Source organism: Leptopilina heterotoma, unplaced genomic scaffold, assembly GCF_015476425.1.
Source record: "Leptopilina heterotoma isolate Lh14 unplaced genomic scaffold, ASM1547642v1 Lhet_351, whole genome shotgun sequence".
Lineage (NCBI taxonomy): Eukaryota > Metazoa > Arthropoda > Insecta > Hymenoptera > Figitidae > Leptopilina > Leptopilina heterotoma.
This window is the reverse complement of record NW_025111033.1, coordinates 100,012-122,404: the sequence shown is the minus strand read 5'-3', so window position 1 is coordinate 122,404 and position 22,393 is coordinate 100,012. Positions and strand designations below refer to the sequence as shown.

At 26.4% G+C, this 22,393-nt stretch overlaps 1 protein-coding gene across 3 annotated transcripts in view; it reads left to right on the top strand.

The window, feature by feature from the left end:
* Positions 1 to 22,393, top strand: part of LOC122505269 (ovalbumin-related protein X-like) — a 99,968-nt gene that overhangs the window by 6,821 nt on the left and 70,754 nt on the right. For 2 of the 3 annotated variants that reach the window (XM_043616775.1, XM_043616774.1), the window contains exons 2-5: positions 6,574 to 6,709; positions 7,200 to 7,336; positions 7,902 to 8,078; positions 8,179 to 8,389. In XM_043616775.1, coding sequence (XP_043472710.1) covers positions 6,679 to 6,709; positions 7,200 to 7,336; positions 7,902 to 8,078; positions 8,179 to 8,389 — 556 coding nt within the window. In that variant the 5' untranslated portion in view covers positions 6,574 to 6,678. The remainder of the gene's footprint in view (positions 1 to 6,573; positions 6,710 to 7,199; positions 7,337 to 7,901; positions 8,079 to 8,178; positions 8,390 to 22,393) is intronic. The other variant, XM_043616776.1, reaches the window with a different exon arrangement.

Below are 22,393 nucleotides of genomic sequence, written 5' to 3'. Positions count from 1 at the left end.
AGTTCGTCAAAAATCGACGATAGGGGAAGGGGGATTGAAGTAAATGACCACATGGACACCAGTAAAATATCCCTTATATTTTATTTATCCTACTTTCAAATTTTGCACCATTATTTATTCAATTTTAAAAAGATTTGTTAACCAAAAAAATTATTGTTAGTAGTAGAAAACTTTAAGATATTTTTAAAAATATCGTAATCATTTTTTAATAAATATCTATTTATTTACTATCATAAAATAAAAAATCTTCTTTATAGAAAATTTTCATATCTTATAACAAAAATATTAATTTCTCATTAAAAATGGCCACGTAGAGAGTTATGGGAGGGGGGGGGGTGTCAAAAATTGATAAAAAAATTGTCCATGTGGTATATGGACGACCCCTTATCAGAGTTGAATTAAATTTTACTTTCTTAATTTCAAAAAATTAATTTAATGTGATTTTTAGGGTTCCGTACACCATAGGTGTACTGACGGAACCCTTATGAAATCACTCGTGTGTCCGTCCCAGCTACGCAAAATGGGCTGTCCCCCCCCCCCCTTAACTTCTACAAATCTCAAACCTGGTGAGTTGAAATTCGGTAGGGATCTTCAGTTTTAAGTGTAGATTACAGGAAAAATATAGCGAACCTGATTGGTGGAGATATTTGCGAACTAGGAGGGAAAGAAATTCAATTTTTTCGAAAAAATTGCAAAAAATGACCCTGTCCCCCCCCTTAACTTTTACAAATCTCAACATTATGAGCTAAAATTCGGTAGGGATCTTCATTTTTAAGTGAAGATTAAGGTAAAAAAAATATAGCGAACATGATTGTTTGAGATATTTGCGAAGTTTAAGGGCAAGAATTTGAATTTTTTGAAAAAACTACAGTGTCACTAATTTAACTTTTATAAATTTCAATGTGGTGAGTTAAAATTCAGTTTGTATATTTTTTTAAGTGCAAATTACAGAAAAATAAAGATAATGTGATTGGCGAAGATAAAAATAAAATAAAAATAAAATAAAATAAAAAGAAAATAAAAAAATAATATAAAATAAAATAATAAAAATATTTATTCCAAAATTAAAAAAATATATTAGCATTTTTTTAATTATTTTTTTTATATTTTTAAGAATTGTTGAAATAATTAAAAATAACAAAATTTATTGGAATATGAGCTATAGATAAAAAAAATGAAGATAGATAAAAAAAATATTATTATTATTATTATTATTATAATTAATAATATAAGTATCTTTTGTTAGTTTATATCCAATATATTATTTTAAATATTATCTCTAATCAGGTAAAATATATATTTTTTGTTATTTGTAAATAAAACATAAGAATTCAATGTGGATTATAGTTATAGTTTTTTTTTTAATCTATATCTAATAAAAATACATGTGTGTACCGAATTTCAGCTCAATAGGTTTATATATGTTAATTTTAATCAATTATATTTCTTATATATATTTTTTTATAAAAAATGAGTTTTATTTTGGTGTACGGAACCTTCGATCTTAATGCGAGTGCAACTCGCACTTGCCCGATTTTTAATACATTTCATAAAAAATAACGTTTTTTAATTATATAATTTATATTATTATAAATATTCCATTGTATCTGTTCCATGTATTTTCTGTAAAATTTTATTTTATTTTTGCGACATTCAGTGGTATATTTTATTTCAATAAGTTCTTATGTAACTGACTCCAGGTATGTCGTCATTTATCTAGTTTATCACTTTTTTCCTGTTAGAAACTAGTTGAAAGAATTAATTCCTTAAATGAAGAAATCTTAGTCTTTTCAGTTTATTGCAATGTAGAAATAACAAAGACTTATACCTATTCTAAGGGACTTAATCGCATACCTACATATATTAATAAAACACAAGTACAGCTGGAAACTTTTATTGGTTTTGTCCTCGGCTTTGGACTCTATTTACAACTCATTGTGTACTCTTAACTCAAATGAGATATTGACAGACAAATAATTTTCTTTAATCTAGATTTTATTGTTGTCCTTTCAAAGTTTAAGAAAAACTGAACTTTTTGTCTCTAAAACTTTCTATAGGAACAGAAGGTAGAAATTTTATATTATTATGAATAAAAGTGATTCTCCTAAAACAGACAATTAATTATAATACTATATTAATAATATAATATATAATAATTAAATATAATACAATTTTAATATAGCCTTATTATTTATATTTATTTTATTATTATTAAAAACGGGCATTCATCTACAAAACTATTCATCTCTAAAGCCTTTTTCATATTTAGTTAAAGTTCTTATTTTACTTTTATTTTGTTCATGAATAAATAAAAAATAATAAATATATTTCAAAATATTTTGAAATATATTACTCCTGAGGCAAATGTCATTATGAAAAACTAAAAATATTTTTGATACGGTAAATATTAAAATTATAACTTATTTCATTATGTAAAATATAGTATTTTTAGGGTTCCGTACCCGGTAGGAACCCTATTGGAACGGTTACAAAAATGACCATGTACCCCCCCCCTAGAACTCACAGTTTTACGTGATCTTCATAGAGTTTTCGTCGAAAAACATCAAATTTTGGCCATTTTTCGCAAAAAAGGCATGTACCCCCACCCTAGCGCTCACAGTTTTTTACCTAGAAAGTTGAAAATTGGTATGCATATGTATTTTCAAAAATGGATTAAAGGAAAAATATAGCGAACACATTTAGTATTGATCTTCATTCTGTTTTTATCGAAAAAGTCAAAAATTTTGAAAATTTCGAAAAAAATGCATGTACCCCCCCCCTGGCGCCCACAGTTTTTTATCTGAAGAGCTGAAAATTGGCATACTTATTCGTTTTTACGCATAGATTACAGGAAAAATATAGCGGAAGTGATTAGAATTGATCTTCATGATGTTTTCATCGAAAAACTGAAATCTCTTTTTGCAAGCTCGAAAATACTTTAACACTTGCTGGTTCTCGCAATTCTTAATCTAGTGGATCGCCCTTATACATTTTTATTTTTTTTTTCGTGTAGTTTTCAACCAACATACAGAAAAAATTATTGGAGTTCATCTTCATACTTTTTTTTTACGAAAAACTGAAATTTTTTTTTTTATTTATAAAAAAAAGTGTGTACCCCCCTTGGTTTTCACAAATTTTGATCTATTGGACTGCATTTTTTTTATTTTATATATTTTCATTTGCATATTTTAGGAAAAATATAGCAAACATGATCGGATTTGATTTTCAAATTTTTTTTAACGAAAAACTCAAATTTTTAAAAAAAAATTTCAAATAAGAGTGTATTTTACCCTAGCGCTCACCTTTTTTTACATAGAGAGATGAAAATTGGTACATATTGATATATAATTGATATATAAATTGATATATAATTGATATATATTTATTTTTATAAGAAAGAAAATTAGAAGTTTTTATGGAGGGTACGGAACCCTAGGTTTTAGTACGAGTTCTACTCGCACTTGTCCGGTTTTTATTTTTTTATACTTATACAGTTAATTTTATTATGAACTAGCTGTCGTACCCGTCTTCGACGGGTTTTAGTTACTACCAATACATTTAACAGTGTTTCTACCAATTTGGAAAATCACGAAATAGCCGGGAATTTAATTTGACCGGAAAAAAATAATAATTACCTAGTTACCATTAGCTATTTTGGTATGAAAACATTACTATTTGAAGTCTCCACCCTTCAGCAAAAAATAAAAAATTATTCAAAATTATCAAAAATTCGAAAACCTGAATTTCTTAAAATTCAACATTTTTTCTTCTCATTTACTTCATTAAGCTTCATTATTTTTGGGCTCTTCAAAAATACTTTACTTATTTAATAGTCTCCACCTTTAGGTAAAAAATTTAAAATTATCAAAAATTTTCAATTATTCAAAAAACCGAATTTCTTAAAATTCACTGTTTCCATAAAACAGAAGAAAATCTGTTTTATGGCATTTAGCTTCATTATTTTTTGGCTCTTCAAAAATATTTTACTTATTTAATAGTCTCCACCCTTTGGTAAAAAATTTAAAATTATTAAAAATTATCAAAAATTCGAAAACCCGAATTTCTTAAAATGCAACATTTTTTCTTCTTAATAAATAGTGAAAATTAACGATCACTCCGAGTCAAGGAAAATAAAAATAAAAGAAATTCAATTCTTTTTACGTTTCGGCAGCACAGCTGTCCTCTTCAGAACGAAAAAAAGAAAATTAGAAAAATTAAAATTATAAATTAAGATAGGTACATCTTTGTCGCTACGATTACAATATGACACTTTGAGTGTCATATTATATAATTTTAATTTTTCTAATTTTCTTTTTTTCGTTCTGAAGAGGACAGCTGTGCTGCCGAAACGTAAAAAGAATTGAATTTCTTTTATTTTTATTTTCCTTGACTCGGAGTGATCGTTAATTTTCACTATTTATTAAAATACGACTGAGTGATAGAATCATCTCTACTCTTATTTTTTCTTCTTATTTACTTCATTAGGCTTCATTATTTTTTGGCTCTTCAAAAATATTTTACTTATTTAATAGTCTCCACCCTTTGGTAAAAAATTTAAAATTATTCAAAATTATGAAAAATTCAAAAACCCGAAATTCTTAAAATTCAACATTTTTTTCTCATTTACTTCATTTAGTTTCATTATTTTTGGGCTCTTCAAAAATACTTTACTTATTTAATGTTGCCAATGTTACTGGAACATTACGTGCTACTGGGGAAGTACACTGAAAAAATGTTGAGTACCGTGCAATCCCAATCGTCGGAAAGTGGAGGAACTATAGTTTGGATGTGCTGCGTTCTCAATTCGGGAAATCTACGTTCCCATGTCGGTGGCGCTGAACACCCAAGATTTGAGACTCAAATCCTTGAGACTGCAATAGCCGCATCTTGGGCGCTCAGCACGCCCGAGTTGGAAATGCAGCTCTTCCAAACTAATGCTGATTCTACACTTACGCAGCGCTCCGCTTTTCCGTGGCGCTTCGCGTGAGACAGAAAAAGATAGAGATAGTCTCTGTCTTTTTCTATCTCACGCAAAACGCCACGGAAAAGCGGAGCGCTGGGTAAGTGTAGAATCAGCATAAAGTCGTATCGCATTCGTAAATTTTCGGTCTACTTGGAACGGCTCGTCACCCAAAATTTTTTCCGTGTAGAATAAAAATGATAATTAGGTATCAATATTTTCATTTCTATATAGGTATAAAAACATTTGAACTTTTAAAATTTAGATTTAAAGTTCCTAATTTTTTCTATTTTTATGATAAAATTGAAATTAGAATTACCAAAAATACAAATTAATTAATTAATCAAAAAATATCAATACCAACTTGATGCAAGAATTAATCAATATTTAACCCTTTGAGGAGCAGTGATTCATTTAATTCATATGAACAATTTTTTGTTAACTCGTGCATAACTTTGTTATGTTATTGTTATATTAAAATATTGCTGGAGGTTGTATTTTTAGAAATTAATTTTAGAAGCAATTTAGCAAAACCTGATGAGCTATTTTTCTTTATTTTCTCAATCATGATTTCTGAATATTTAAATCAACAAAATATTTTTTTTATTTAAATATATTTTAAAAAATTATTGACTATTAAAAATCAAAAATCAAAATTAAAAACATTTTCAAATTTTAAATTGTTTTTTTTAAAGTGACGATATTAATATTATAGCAAAATTTGAATTTGAGAAAGAAATAAATAAATTTCGTTAAAGAACTTGTTCATTATTTCAAAGAATCTAAATTTTCATAAAAATCGGAATTTTATTTATTCCTATTATTTAATGATAAAATATTGTCAGTTTTATATCAATAAATTTTTAACTTTTAAATCTTTATTTATAAAAAAATATATATAATTAATTAATCAAAATCTTATCACTGATTTTTATAAAATAATTCACCTTTTTATCTATTTTATAGAAAAAATGTACTGCGATCCTTGCACAGAGAGAGAGAGAATATACATATTAAATTTTATAAAAGTATTTTACAAATTGGGGAAAAAGTGCGACAAAACGAAACTTTGATATATAAGAAGTACTAAACTTTAAAAAACCTTATGTGACATTTAGTATAATTGTATCAAATATCAAGAATATTAATTAAATTCTAATATAACTTTACTAAATTTCACATAAGCTTTTTTAAAGTTTAGTATTTTTTATATCAAAATTTCGCTTTGTCGCACTTTTTCCCCAATTTGTAAAATATTTTTACAAAATGTAATATATATTCTCTCTCCGTGTGCAATGTATTTAATTAATTTTGACGAATCTGCATAGTTTTTTCTTCTACTTTCGATAATAACTCTAGGATTAACATTATATTGAATAATAGTAATTTAAATAAAAATCATATTGACTTGCATGCTTGAATTGAATTTTTCAGAATATTATACATTACACAAACAATTGATTAAGAATTGTGCTACTCGAAATTTTCGAATAAAATTATTATTTTTTTGTACAAGAAAAAATTTTTGACCTTGTAGTAGTAATTATTTACACAATTTGAATATATTTTATATTTTAAAATTAATATATTTTAGAAGATAAAATTTTTTGCAGTATCTAAGCTACAATATCAGGAAGGTCAACAAGATCAGTATTTTTAGTTATATAATTTATGGTACCAAGTTTTAATCTCAGCAATTCGAAAAGTCTCAGTCACATATGGTTGCAGTAAGAATTTTTACGCTCTTAGGTAATAGAAATGTTGTATCTCTATTTAAGGGGACTTTCTGGTCAAGGATTTCAAAAACCATTCGATTCTTTACCTAAAAAACTAGACAACAAACCTTTAAAATTTTACATTCGTATACCCCCTGTTATTTTCTACGGGGATAGAAAACGAAATAAAAATACTTCAGAAAAATTTTTAATTCTCTTCTCGTAATATATAACAATATCCAAAAAGGAATTTTTGCAACAACTATAATACATTTTTTACAATAAAAGTTTAAAAAGTGTATTTTTTTAGAAATTCTGCACCAGAAAGTCCCCTAAAGTTATATAGAGATGTATATCAAGCAAATGCTTTTTCGAAAAATAAAGTTTCATTTATTAAAGGAAACAGAAACAATAGTAAGATTTATCTGCTCGATTTGCATCACTAATATATAAAATCTTATATTGTACTGACACTTGTAAGTTTATAAAAAAAATTTTATTAAAATATAGTTGTTTATTTTCAGTAATACACTTGTCATTAGTTTCTATAGCATTTGCAATCGGATTTTCTTTTGACTCTAAAATGGAATTTGAGAAAGTTGCAAATTTATGCGATGAAGTATGTTTAGCGTCTCGTAAATTTTCCAACAGTTTGCATAAGGTGAATAAAACAATTTCCTTATTTATTAGATTGAGTGTACCAATTGCTGCGCTATTTTGAAAAATTTTATTATTTTAGAGTATAGGTAATTGTTTGAAAATTTTCGAAAACATTATTTTAAACCTTATATAATTCAATAATAATTGTCCATAAAAATGTTCATTTTTAAACTATTATTTATTTATTTAAAATCGAATGTTGCTTCGCACAGTAATTGATACATTTTCATCAAATACATGTGCTCTAATTACTGTAAGCAGAATAATCCCTAAATACAAGTTATTTTCGTGATAATAATTGGAGCACAGTAATTGTCACAAGCGCGCAGTAATAGAATATTTGATATCACTTTTGAAATTGGTTTAATTAATTTAAATAAATCTTTTTTGCATAAATATAAAAATAACACGAACTAGTTTCGTAAATTGTAAATTTCTTTCTTTCAATATAAACGTCATATTTTCTTTTCCAAAGATCGTCTTGATTAGAATCACGCAGTAATTGGTACATTTACCCTATGTAATAAATAGTTAAAAGGTAATAAATTATTCTTCTTTTAAATTAGACTCTAACTACAGACACGGAGGAGAATGTGGTTAATTCACCTTTCAGTTTGCACACTATTTTATCTCTGCTCTCACTTGGAGCCGAAAATGCAACTGCAGTCGAATTGAAATCAGGTCTTTTTCATCCTGAAACAAATTTAGAAAGTGGAATTAAAGGCCTTTTAGCTCTATTTAATGTAAGTTACAATTATCTTTCTTAAAATTTTAACTCAACTGTAAGTTTATAAAGTTGCTTCTTGTCTAATAGAAATTAAAAATTTGTTTACTTTTTTACAGAGTGTAAAAGATGTGGACTTTAGTGTCGCCAATATAATTTATGTTCAAGAGGACTTACACTTAAATCATGAATTTACATCTAAAAGCGCAGAAATATTTGGGTCTAGCGTTGTACAAGTTGATTTTAAGAAAGCCTCAAATGCTGTGGAACGAATTAATTCTTGGATTATTGAGAAAACTAGGAACAAGATAAAGGACTTGATATCATTGGGTAATTATAATTTGATGATAGAATAAGATTTTAGCGTATTATTGTTTTTACTTTAGCTATTTACTTTTTACTTATTTAATTTTAACCATTTACTTTTTACTTTATCAAAGTATCATACGGATATTAAAGTCTCAAATAGCAAAAAGTAAAAATAACAACTCAAGAAAACTAAAAAGTTACTTTTTTCATAATTTTCAATTTTCAAAACTTTTATAACTTTGTATAAAATTACCCCAAAAATCAATGAATCTGACAAATTAAAAGTAAGTCAGACACATTGAAAGCAATATTTTGCATTTCTAAACTTTAGCGTCAGATTCGTCCTTAGAAACAAAAATTTTTATTTGATAATTTTAATTAAATTGAAGAAGTTACTCGTAATCACAACTTTCAAAAAATTGATTTTTTACATTTTTTCAAAGTATAGTATCTTGAAAGTATTTTGCAAAAGTTTTAAATCAATTCGCAAAAAATTGACGAATGTAGCAAGGATTTTGTTGAAGGATAAAATCTGATTTATAATTAATCAGAGAAATTTGGCACAAAATTTAAAATTTTGACTTTGACCTTCTGCCGTTTTGTTAAACAAATTTTCTTTCAAATTCCTTCGATTCAGGACTAGAAAAACTAATCATTAGTCGAAATCAATTTCGATTTTTTTTATTTTGGATGACTCTGTGAAGAAGGAAGCAGTTTTGTAAGCAGACCTTCGAGAAAATTTCAATCCTAACAAAAACATCTTTGATGCAAGAAATTCCGCCAAGTAAAATTTATAACTAAAGTTTTTACATTAATTTATTTTATTAATTTCACTAATTAAATTTACGAATTAAGTCAATGTTTCACGTTATATTTTGGATTGTAACAAATAATATGAAATTTAATTTCATGTTTAACATAAGCAAAAAATAAAATCTAATTATTCGTCTTTATACAAAATTTCTATTTAAGGCAATTTTAAAATCTTGGCGTCAATAATTTTTCTGACTAAGAATTGAAATAAAAGTTTACCAAGTAAAATTTATAACTAAATTACTGAAATTAAATAGTATTGACGCCATAATTTTAAAATTGCCTTAAATAGAAATTTTTTATAAAGACAAATAATTAGATTTCATTTTCTGCATGTATTAAACATGAAATTAAATTTCATATTATTTGTTGCAATCCAAAATATAACGTAAAACATTGACTTAATTCGTAAATCTGATTAGTAAAATTAATAAAATAAATCAATATAAAAACTTTAGTTATTAATTTTACTTGGTAAACTTTTATTTCATTAATTGTTTGGACAATTTCAAAAACTTTTACTTGGCGGAATTTTTTGCATCAAAGATGTTTTTATTGGAATTTTAAAACTTTTTGCGATATTTCAAATTTTTAATAAATGCATGAAATAATATTAAAAGGGGAAGTGTTTAGAAATTTCTTTTCTTTTTCAATTTTTTTGAGAAAATTTAAAATATTTCAAAAAATGCAAAATGTATTAAAATTTCCTAAAATATATATCGAGATTTTAACCCAATTAATAATTTTCTAGAATTTTGCTTCCTCATAGAGGAAGGATTGTATTAGCAAAATTTTCGATTGTGATTTTTTGACATATTTATAAATTTTTTTTCATTATACCTAATCTTTTAGTACTTTATGTACGAATGGGCACTGCTCGTATAAATGTTCTAAATAAATAAAAAAAAATTTGGACGTATTTTGACCTCCGAAGTCCAAAAAACGGATTTTAAAAATTTGTCCCGATGTGTGTGTGTGTACTAACATTACATTTACCTCAATATCTCAGAACGAGAAAGAGCTAAAGGCCTCAATTTTTTTTTAAATTGTAGGTCTCCCCGGGGGACATAAAATGAGAGTATTTTCAGCCCGATTCATAAAGTTTAACTATATTTTTTTGCATTTTTCATTTTGTAAAAAAACGTTTTTTGGACATATCTTAAAAAAATGTTAGGACACTTATAAATATTTTTCTTTAGTTTTGTAGAGTTTTTTGAGACGCATCTTTTGAGCTTTCATTGAACATTTTTTGTCTATATTAGCCAGAGATATTAAAGTTTTAAAAATCTAAATTTTTTGAAAATAACACTTTTTTGAAAATTTTGTTGAAAAATATAAAAGAAACTTTAAAACTTTCATTACCAACTTGTAGAGCATTAAAAAAGGCTTCGATTGACCTATTTTTGAACCTGATTCGGTCAAAAATTATCAAATTATTGGTATTTGAAAAATCAAAAATTGTGGAAAATATAATTTTGTCAACATTCTTGTTTATTAACTTATGTGTAATTATTAAACTATTATTACCATCTTATAGAATATATAAAAACATATTTTTTGGACCAAGATTTAATGATTTTTAACTTTTTATAAAAATTAATTCTTATATTTCAATTATTATTATTTCTATGAGGAAGCAAAGTGTTCATGAAACGAACATTAAAATTATAAAAATGTACAACTTGGCAGCGGTTTTTTATGTATCCGTTTAGAAGTTTATAGTTTCTAGGTTTGTCTACATCTCGAAAAGTCGCTATTTTTCAGTTTTCATTGCTTAAATTCTATAAAAGTATCCAAAATATTGAATAAACTTATCAGAATTCTGTCTTTTATCATTCTTTATCAAGCAAAAAAAAAAAAAATTGATCAAAATCGGTTAAGATTTACTCGAGTTATTCTATTTTACTGATAAACAGTCGATATTTCGAGAATATATTTTTTTACTTTTTACTTGGCGGCGATTCTCTACCGCGAATCTTGATAAATTTCACTATGAAAAAAAATTCTGCAAAATACGTGCAAAAGTCCCAGACTGACCCCTTAATTATTTCAAAAGTTTTAACACAATTCTCTTGTTAAATTACAAAACTCTTCACTGAAATTTAATTATTTTTAAGAATTTTAATAAAATTGTTTGCAAAATTAAATTGTTTATAAATAACAATATTCATCACAAGAATTCAATTATTTTTAAAAGTAATAAAATTTTTCGAAGAAATACAATTATTATCAAAAAATTTAACGAATATCTCGTCAAGAATTCAATAATCTTTATAAATAGCAAAATTTTTCTACAAAAATTCAATTATTTTCAAAAAATTAAATAATATTCTTGTCAAAATTTCAATTATTTTCTAAAGTTTTTCGCAATTCAATGATTTTCAATATTTACTATTTTCGTAATTAAGGGTCAGGCTTAGCCAAACGGATCGGATAAATTAAAAAAAATTTGTTTTTAATGAAATATCTTTTATTCTCATCTTTATGTGATAAAAATAATGTCATAAAAAATTTAAAGCAAAAAAAAATTTTTTGTTATAGTTATTAACAATTAAAGTTTTTAACTATATTAAATGAAAATATTTTTTTCTTGAGTTCTTTTTAAGGGGGGGTTGGGGGGTATAGTTAATTCGGTGAAAAAAACGCATGTTTTTAAGAATTTTTTTTGGCGATACGCAGAAAGTTAATTTATTTTATCGCTTTGCATATAATACTGCAACATTTGAACAATATTTTTCTAAATTTTAATTTAAAAATATTAAGAACTGAGCAAGATTCTAACATTTTCCTCAGGCGCCTCCAAAAATTTGCGGTTTTCACTCTAACTCGCAACAGAATCATCCAAAACAAAAAAATCAAAGTGCATTTGTTAAAGGAGATGTTTTTTGAGGTAACATCGGAAGCCATTATTTTTTTATTAAAAAATTACCAATTTTACAATAACAAATTAATCGATTTTTTACAGTGAAAATCGACTTCTTGGCTTTCAAGTGCTACGGAAAATCGAAAAGTAAAAAAACAAAAAAATCACTTCCGATAATACCTCAAAAAACATCTCCTTTAACAAATGCATTTTGATTTTTTTGTTTTGGATGATTCTGTTGCGAGTTAGAGTGTACACCGCAAATCATTTTTTTTTTGACGCGGCTGAGAAAAATCTCATTATCTCGCTCAATTTTTAATATTTTTAAATCAAAATTTTAAAAAATATTGTTCAAATGTTGCAATGTTATATGCAAAGTGATAAAATAAATTAACTTTCTGCGTATCGCTAAAAAAAATTCTAAAAAACATGCGTTTTTTTCACCGAATTAACTATACCCCCCCCCCTTAACCGATTTTACAAACAAAAAGGCGTTATTTTCGTCTTGAAACGTAGAATTTAAAAATAAATTTTGTTTAAAAAAATTTTTATTTTTTATTGTTTTTTAAATTATTTATTTATAATATTATAATAAAAAACAGTCTTCTTCACGCTATACGTAAAATTAAAAAATACTATCGTATTCTGCATACATTTTTGAGTAAGAAACAATTGAGAAAAAAAATGGCCCGCTAATAGAAATAACAATGTTAAATTATTTTTGTCGACGTGTAAGTCGTTTTGATGGTGTTCACTGCCATCGCAGCGCAGACAAACATTAAAAAAACAAAAGAACCTCAAATTTAAACTTGATGTATAACGCGAAAAGAGCGAAAATAATTTAATATTGTTATTTTTAGTATCAGGACATTTTTTTCTAACATTCTATAAATTTTTTATGATATTATTTTCATCACATAAAGATGAGAATAAAAGATATTTCATTAAAAACAAAATTTTTTTAATTTATCCGATCCGTTTGGCTAAGCCTGACCCAAAATTAATCAAAAAGTTTAATTTTAAACAAATTTTTGATACAATTCTATGAAGTCATTCAATTATTTTCATAAATAATAAAATTTCCTTTAGAAATTCAACTATTTTTATCTCAGAATTTCAAATATTTTTACTACAATTTTAAATAAATTCCTGGAGAAATGAAATTATTCTTAGAAATTTTATTAAAATTCGACAAAGGAATTCAATTTTAAAAAACATTCAATTATTCAATAAAATTTGTTGCAATAATTCAATTATTTTCATAAATAACTTAATTCGTCTCAGAAAATCAATTATTTTCAAAATTCTGTTCATAAAATTAATTATTTTAAAGAATTTTAGTAAAATTCTTTTCCAAAATTTAATTATTTTGATAAATATTAAAATTCATCACAAGAATTCAATTTTTTTGAAAAGTAATTAAATAATTTGCAGAAATTAAATTATTTTCAAAATTTTTTAAAAATTCTTGCCGAGAATTAAATTATCGGTTTTAATAGGTAGCAAAATTCTTCTCACGAATTCAATTATTTTCAAAAATTGGATAATAAAACTCTTGGCAAAATTTTAATTACTTAAACAAAATTTAATCAAATTCTTTGCATGAATTCAATTATTTTCATAAATTATTATTTAAATTTTTCTCCAGGAATACAATTATTTGAAAAAATATTAATAAAATTCTTTAATTCAATAAATTTCAGTAAAATTTTAATTAATTCCTTAAAAGATACCTATTATATTATATATTATATTATTATTAGTATTATTATTATTATTTTATTTATATTTATTTATGTAATCTGTTTTAAGTTTATTATTTAATTGTTCTCAGTTGAATATTTCTTGCTTCCAGAAAAACAAGTTTTAACTAATTTTTTTGTATTATATAATTTAAAAATATGTTTAATTTACTTGTAATCTTCCGTACCTATTAAAATTAGAAAATAGTAATACAATATATTTTACTACTAAACAGACTAAAATTTTTATGAGTGTTTTAATGCAATCTGCTCGGTTAGCATAATGTGGTAAAATTTTGTTCAAAATTACGTGAAGGTAAAAAAAAATTTTACTCAAACTAAAAGGATTTTTATAAAATTTATTTTATAAAAAAATTATATTGTAATTTATATTGTATAAAATAAATTTTTTAAAAATCCTATCAGTTTGAGGATTTTGTACCACAGTATGCTTACCGAGGAAATTGCCTTAAAACACTTATAAAATTTTTTAGTCTGTTTAGTAGTAAAATATATTGTATTACTACTTTTTACTTTTAATAGGTACGAAAGTTTACAAGTAAATGTATAAAATTTTAGAACTCAAACAAAATCAGTTAAAACATGTTTTTATCGAAGCGAGAAATATTCAACTGAAAACAATTAAATAACAAAAAAATAGTTTTGTTTTAAGCGGATTCCTTTTATTTTAATGCATATTTTCCTCTTAAATATGGCTCAAAAATATTTTTTTTCAGTGAATAAACTTAAAATAGAAATTATAAATAAATATAAATAAAATAATGTATTACTATTTTTATTATAAACAAGTATTCCAATTGAATTTTAGATCAAAACATACAAATCAAATTTGAAAAAAATTATGAAAGAAAACCTTCCAAAATAAACAAGTTAAAGCGTGCATAGCGGGGCACACGACATTCGTCAGAAGCGGGAGCCCACATCACGGAGCTTGCGCGCTTACAAAAAAATTCATAATTATTAAAATATTTGCTTGAAAAAATTTTTTCTTTTTGATATGCAATCCTTAATAAATTCTCTTCAAGTTCTTATTTATAAAATTGAATATGGTTATCCAGAACACGTTTTATTTTTAATTTGTTTATAATAAATAATTATTATTTATAACAAATTAAGAGCTTCGATGGAGTAAACATTATTTGTATAAAGTTGTAAAAAGAATCATCAAGTTTCGTCAATTTTTGTCAAAGTTATGCATTTTTTAAAAATGTCATGCACAAAATTTCAATTGTTTGTAAAAAATAAACAATTGAATATTTTTTAATAAAATTTACAGGTTATTCGTAACTCTAATAGAACTATCTTTTTGCACATTTACACTGATAAATTTCAACTTTTGAAAATTTAAGGTCCACTTGAGAAAATCTAACCCAAGAGTTAAATAAATGCGATTCAAGAGTGAAGTAAACGTCCGATCTAAAAGATAGTAATGTAAGATTGGATAGAAGTGAATAAATGAAAAATTTGATTAATTTTTAGGGTCAGTGAAGCTTATTTGTATTAGGAATGACAGTGAAGAAATAGTAAGAGTTAAATAAATGCATGAAGTGAATAAATGAATAATCTGATTAACTTTTAGTGTTTAGCTGATACATCAGCAACTTCTTTCTGAATGTGTGCTGAACCAATAATGCTTATGTCAAAATGCCCTACAAAGAATATTTTTCGAGTTATACTCTCTAAATCTGAAACAGCGATAAGTATACAACTGATTCCAATTAGCGTATATACGCTGCGAATTAGTGAAATTTCGCTAAAAAATCAGTGAAATTTCACTAATTAATTAGCGTATACATATACGCTTTTTGGAATTAGTTGTATACTTATTGCTGTGAAACAGTGAAATTTCGCTTATTCAAATTTAGAGAGTGGGGGGTAAAAGTGTATAAGGGTGATTCTCCGCGTAGCGCACGATTTGGTTTATGAAATTAAAAAATTTTTTTTTTATCGTTATGGTTATTATCAATATATTTTTTGAAGATAAAGGCTTTAAAAAGAAAAATCCATAGCGGACCAGAAAAATTATTTATAATTTTTGTTGTAAACAAGTGTAGTAATTAACTAATTCACTGTTTGGACACATTCTGTCAAAAAAAATTTTGCGGTAATTTAAACAATATTATAGCGTAAATCTCATTTAAAAATTATTATTTTGGTAATTTATGGAAATTTATAGAAATTTATGGTAATTTTTGGAAATTTTTGGAAATTTTCGCGATAATTCATAAAAATATGTAAAATTTCAATTATTATTAAAAATTTGGATTTTGGTAATTTATGGAAATTTTCGCGGTAATTTATGGAAATTTATAAGGTAATTTATGGCAATTTGTAAGGTAATTTAAAGAAATTTAGTCGGTAATTTTTAGAAATATGCAAAGTAGAAATCACAATTGAAAATTTTTATATCGGTAATTTATGGACATTTTTGCGGTAATTTATAAAAATTTTTGTGGTAATTTATGGAAATTTATTTAAGTAATTTATGGTAAACTTTCCTGAGCTATAGGTTTTTTTTATTCCTTATATATGTGGCACCATAACACTACATTTGCACTAGGTTCTTCGTAATACAAAGGTCGGTGGAAATTCTGAGGTCGGTGGAAACTCAGGCTAGTGGGAACTTTTTCAACCCACTTTGGATATTTTAATTTTTTGAAAAAAGTATCATTAATTTTCAATCGGTTTAAAGTGGATCTCATTCGTATTAACCAAAACAATATAAACTAAGCTTTATTTAACCTTTTTTATAAATAATTGTTTAATTTGTAGTAAAATATTTAAGGGTCGGTGGAGGTCGGTGGAGATTATTTTGTGATTCCCTTATCAAATTTCCAACTTAAAATGAGTGAAAAATGAATAAATCAATTAGAACATTGATTCTTTTTCCTGAATTAACTTAAGGAAGTTATTTTTTGTGTTTACAAAAGTAATTTTAAGTTAACATTTGATTTTCATTTAAATAATTTACTGTTTGTTAATAAAATAATGAATAGCATCCAAATTTGCTGTCAAGCATAAACTGAAAAAAAACATATATGAAATGAATTTTTAAAAAAATTTTTTTATTCAACTGTACTAAAGTAGACGATACTAAAATGTCAATAATAATTGTATTTATTAAAAACATATATGAAATGAATTTTTAAAAAAATTTTTTTATTCAACTGTACTAAAGTAGACGATACAAAAATGTCAATAATAATTGTATTTATTATTAAAATAATATATATATATATGCATATTACTAAAATTATTAACTTTTTTTCTAAACTTCCTGTGGGGACAGGTAAAATTTTGACGGTTTTAGCCTTAAAACCGCTTATTTATGAAAAATTATAATATTAGATACAAAAGTAATTATTGGTTTTTGTTTCTAAACATATAGATAACCTTTTCACGTTGGAATTGTAAAAATATATGAAAATTATTTATTATTTTTCCATTACAGCATGAAAAAAACCAAGTTCTGCGCTACGCGGAGAATCACCCATAAGGGGCATTCTTCACAATATTTTCATTCAAAAAATATATTTCTTTAGAATAATTTTTTTTGGATTCTATATCGAAAAAAAATAAATACGTATTTTTTTATTTTGAGATTTAACGAAAACTACAGTAGTTATGAATTATTGAAATTTGAACTTTTCAAAAACAGTGCACTTTTCAAACGCGTTCTCTCCCTCAATATCAGACGATTAAAAATTGTATGATACATGAAATTTTTGGAAATTTCATGAACTTTTCAAATATGGAATCAAAAATAATTTATTTACAACACAAAGATTTAAAAAATTGAAATTAAAGTTAAAAACTGTTTTTTCTCGAAGATGGACTCTTTCGATTTTCAATTTTTTTCTTTCATCTTAATCTTTGAGAAATAAGGAATTTTTTTCCGCATATACGAATGTGGTGTTTTTTTATCTAATTATTATTCTTTATAATTTCTTATCCCAGTACACTCATTTTGGAGCTGTGTTTTAGAAATATGTAACGTAGTTCTTTTCCGTTTCTATGGAATTGCATTTGTTTATTTTTTGTAGTTCATTGTTAATTATTTTGACAGGAGTGTCAACGTAAATTGTAAATATTGTATAATTTTTGGTTAATTATTTTCGATGAGTTCGGTAAAGTGTTTTTGTGATCGTTGTTGCAATCCGTTTGAATTAAAGGCACATTTAGTTAAAAGAAATTTACGTAAACTGAATGAACAACTGTTTATCAAACTTCCATCAATAACCAAAAAAAATGTTTTGGTTAATCAATCTGTTGTTTGCTATGATTGTAGAATACGAATTGAGAAATTAAATATGAAAAGTGTCATAAGTAAATTGTCAATTTATTTATTTATTTAATTTTTAAATATAAAATTTAATGGTAACGATATTTTTACGCAGCAAAAGAAGACTCTTTATCTGAAGATGATTCTGATTGTTCAAATACCGAGAGTGATTCTGATTCATTCATTTGTAGCAATGACTCTGATGTAAGATGTTGGGTTATAATGTAAATTTTTGAATAAATTTTGAAATAAATTTTATCACTATTTGAAATTACCATTAATCTATTGCAAATATTTTGCGCTAATATTCTACTTATATCTTTAGGATGATTTTATTTCTTCGAATCAGAGTACGCAAAAGTTGAAAGAAAAATATCACAATGAAAACACAACGAATGACGAAAAAATGCAAATTTTGACTCTTTTTCCACAAAAATGGACAATTGCGAAAGTCGCAAAAATTTTGAATACAACTCGACATTTTGTAAAAACATCAAAACATTTGGTTGAAAAAAAGGAATTTTTTCAAAAGTAGAAAAATGCATAGGTATTTTTTATTCAAAAATATGCAAACTGCATAAAAATTGTATTAAAAGTTCTTTAAAAATTAACAGAATTTATTTCTCAGTATATATTAGAATTTGTATATGTCGTAGGCAAATAGAAAAATCCGGCATTTAGCTTAATGCCTAGGCATTGGGCTAAATGCCGGCAAGTTTATAAATGAATCGTGAAAAATGGTTATTTTTCTATTTGCCTGAAATCAATTAGTCATTTAGCTTATTGACTAGGCGTTAAGGAAATTGCCTAAGTAGCACCCGGCAAATAGAAAAATGAGAATATGTGAATGTGTCACTCAACAGAAATATTAAAAAAAAATATGTCCAAATTAATTAACACAAATATTTTATTATCAATAATAATTATATTTTTTATTTATTTATTGCGGCATGTAGAGGACTGATGACACCGCGAGTTAAACTTAATGTAACATCTTAACATAGGTCGTCAACTTTTATAATTTCGGTTCCCGATTGCACAATGTCAGTTCGAGGAAACCAACCTTTTATAATTCCACCCTTAGTTCCTATCTGATAAACACCATTTTGAATATCTAAAATGACACCAAAAATAGTCGCGAAATCTAATGGTCCACGATCTACAGCCGGAACCGAAAGAGTTATGCAAGACCCAATTAGTAGTGGAGGAAATCGAACCTCAGAGAAAGTTATCATTTTTTCGGCAGCGATTTTCTGACGATTGTAGCAATCACGTTGATTGTCGAGTACACTTTTTCCCCGGATACACAAGTAACAAATAAGATTATCTTATCTTATCCTGCTTCCTGGCTTTTTCAGGACCTTAACGGTCCTATTTACATTCTTCCTGATGTCACAAGAGTTACTCATCATTGTGACCTCCAGTTGTATCTTTTCAAGACACAATGCTTCTTCCTTCCTTAATCGAAGGCTGTCCTCGCGATTCTCTCTAATCGCCTCGTCATCCACTTCCGAGTGTACGGGACTAAATGCGGACCTTCCGCTGCTACCACTCAAGACACTCTGTAGACTATTTCTACTTTCTCTTCTTGTTCTGCCCACGATGATTTGTGGATCCAACCTCTCCACGATGATTTGTGGAACCTTCAGTGCGGCGTTGCCCTCCTGCATCCACGGTTCGTTTCTTTCTGTTTGGTTGTCTTTTAGTGAAAAGCCCCGCCATCACGGCAAGGTCTACCGAACATATCCAAGATGCCAATCGTGTCTGACAGCGAACCCACTTCTCCCAGCACATCAAAGAAATCAATCATGTCTGACAGTGGACCCACTTTTCCCAGCCCATCAAAGAAATCAATGATGTTCGGCAGTGGATCCACTTCTCCCAGCACATCAAAGAAAACAATGACATTTGGCAGTGAATATGCTTCTCCCAGCACATCAAAGACATCGATGATGTTCGGTAGTGGACAACCATCGGCAGGGATTATTAGTTGTATTTAGGAAACTACCAATCACAAAATCGCTACAAAAACTCCAATCATGTCTTACATCGTTGGCAATTTTGAATATTCTTCTTCATTCTTGCTATATATCATTTTTTGTATAATTCTCTTACTCAGATCTTTCTGTCCGTTTGTGATTGCTAATTTTTCGGTTGTTATTTCTCTATGAAATAATCTTTGAGTATGGAATAGGCAAATAAGAACTTTGGCATCGGGCAAGCTCTCCTTAATAACATCTCTTTCTGTTAAGTCCTTGTCTGTCATGACAGTTTTTATTTTCGTCCATGAGGGGTGTTTGTTTTTAAAAGAATCGATAAACCACTGGATTTTTTCTTTGGTTTCATGCATCATTATGCACCCGAAAACAATCTCTGTTTGGCCTTGAGAGTTTTCTATTACAATTAAGAAAAGGGATGCTCTCAGATTTAAAAGTTTATAGGTGGCATCTCTGCCTATAAATTCGGGAAAAGCCTCCATTTAATTTTTCATTTGTTCCGTGACAAACAAGACGCCTTCGAAAATCTTGTCCCTTTCGACGCTTTCTTGTGATTGAGGGTGTCTTGGTCTCCCATGCACAATTTTGCAACTTGGCCATATGACGGCAAGTTCATTAATGACACTGGCTACAAATTCTCTCCCGTTATCACTTTGGAGGATGCACGGTGCCCCAAACGTGAAAAAAATTTTTGTTAACTCCTCAGCAACGTTTGCAGCATGCTTAGATTTAAGAGGTCTCAAATGCAAGAATTTGGTCGTGTGGTCCTGATAGTTTAATAGCCAGTTGTATTCTCCGTCTGGAGTTGACTGAAAGTCAATTAAATCAACTTGGCCTCTACTATTGAAACCATTTGAAACAATAGGTTTAATCACCACCCCTTTTCTTACAGTCGATCGCTTTAAATTGCAAGTGGTGCAACAACTAACAAAAATTTCACACGCCACTCTTGGAATTCGCCACTTATTTTTAATAAAATATAGTATTTTGTCCCGTCCTCCATGACCAGTACTTGTGTGTGCTTCCAAAAGTTTCGGATAGTAATCTTCAAAAGGCACCATGTACACGAAATTGTCAGTAACGGTTTTCCTTTTTTCTATAACAGAGCACTCTTGTCCAACTTGTAGAATTTCGTATTTCTTAAGATAATGGTAATGTGAAGGATCTTTTTTCAAACCGCACTTAGAATTTTTTAAAATTGACTTCACATTTTCCAATTGATTTTCACTCCACATACTTCGATTACTACAACCTTTAATAACTTCCTTACATTTTTTTCGAATATAACTCTATCAACACAGGCCATTTTGATAAAATACAACTGTTAGTTGACAAAATCGAAGAGAGACTAACTACGATTTCCAATATTATAATATTGGAAATCGTAGTTAGTCTCTCTTCGATTTTGTACAATATAAATACAATATAAATTTAATCATAGTTTTCGATAGTGTCTATTTCAAATTTTCAATTAAAAACAAAAATACTGATTTACAAACAAGCACTCGAATCTATCCCACAATTAATATTGCATTATATTGGAAATCAAAACGTCTAAGTAATTTTATTTTGTGAATTATATTTTTCATTTTATTTCAATCATTTTATTAAATATTTTATTATTATTATTATTATTATTATTATTATTATTATTGATAATAAAATATTTGTGTTAATTAATTTGGACATATTTTTTTTAATACTTCTGTTGAGTGACACATTCACATATTCTCATTTTTCTATTTGCCGGGTGCTACTTAGTCAATTTCCTTAACGCCTAGTCAATAAGCTAAATGACTAATTGATTTTTCTATTTACCTACGACATTTATATTAGATCATGAATGTTATTAAAGTCTTATTTTATTTTGTTTATTTTCTTATTTTTTATTATTTATAGTTTTTGTTTTATTTATTATTAGATTTTATTTTTGATTTATTGTTACTTTAATTTTAAATAGATGATTTTTATTATTAATCTTAATTAAACACTTTTAGGGAAATCTATTGCACCTGAAACTAAGGAAAAAATTCAACAATTTTTTGAAAGAGATGATGTTAGTTGTATTATGCTAGGCAAGAAAGATACGATTTCCGTTAAAAAAAATGAAAAAGAGTACTTATGCAAAAACGTGTACTACGTCACTATTTAAAACACTTATTCGATCGCTTTAAAGAAGAATTTATTGATATTAATATCAGTTTTTCAAAGTTTGCGTCGCTTAGGCTAGCACATTGTGTTTTAGTTGGATCCAACGGTACACATGTTGTTTGTGTTTGCCCAGTTCATGAAGTGAAGTAAAAAAAC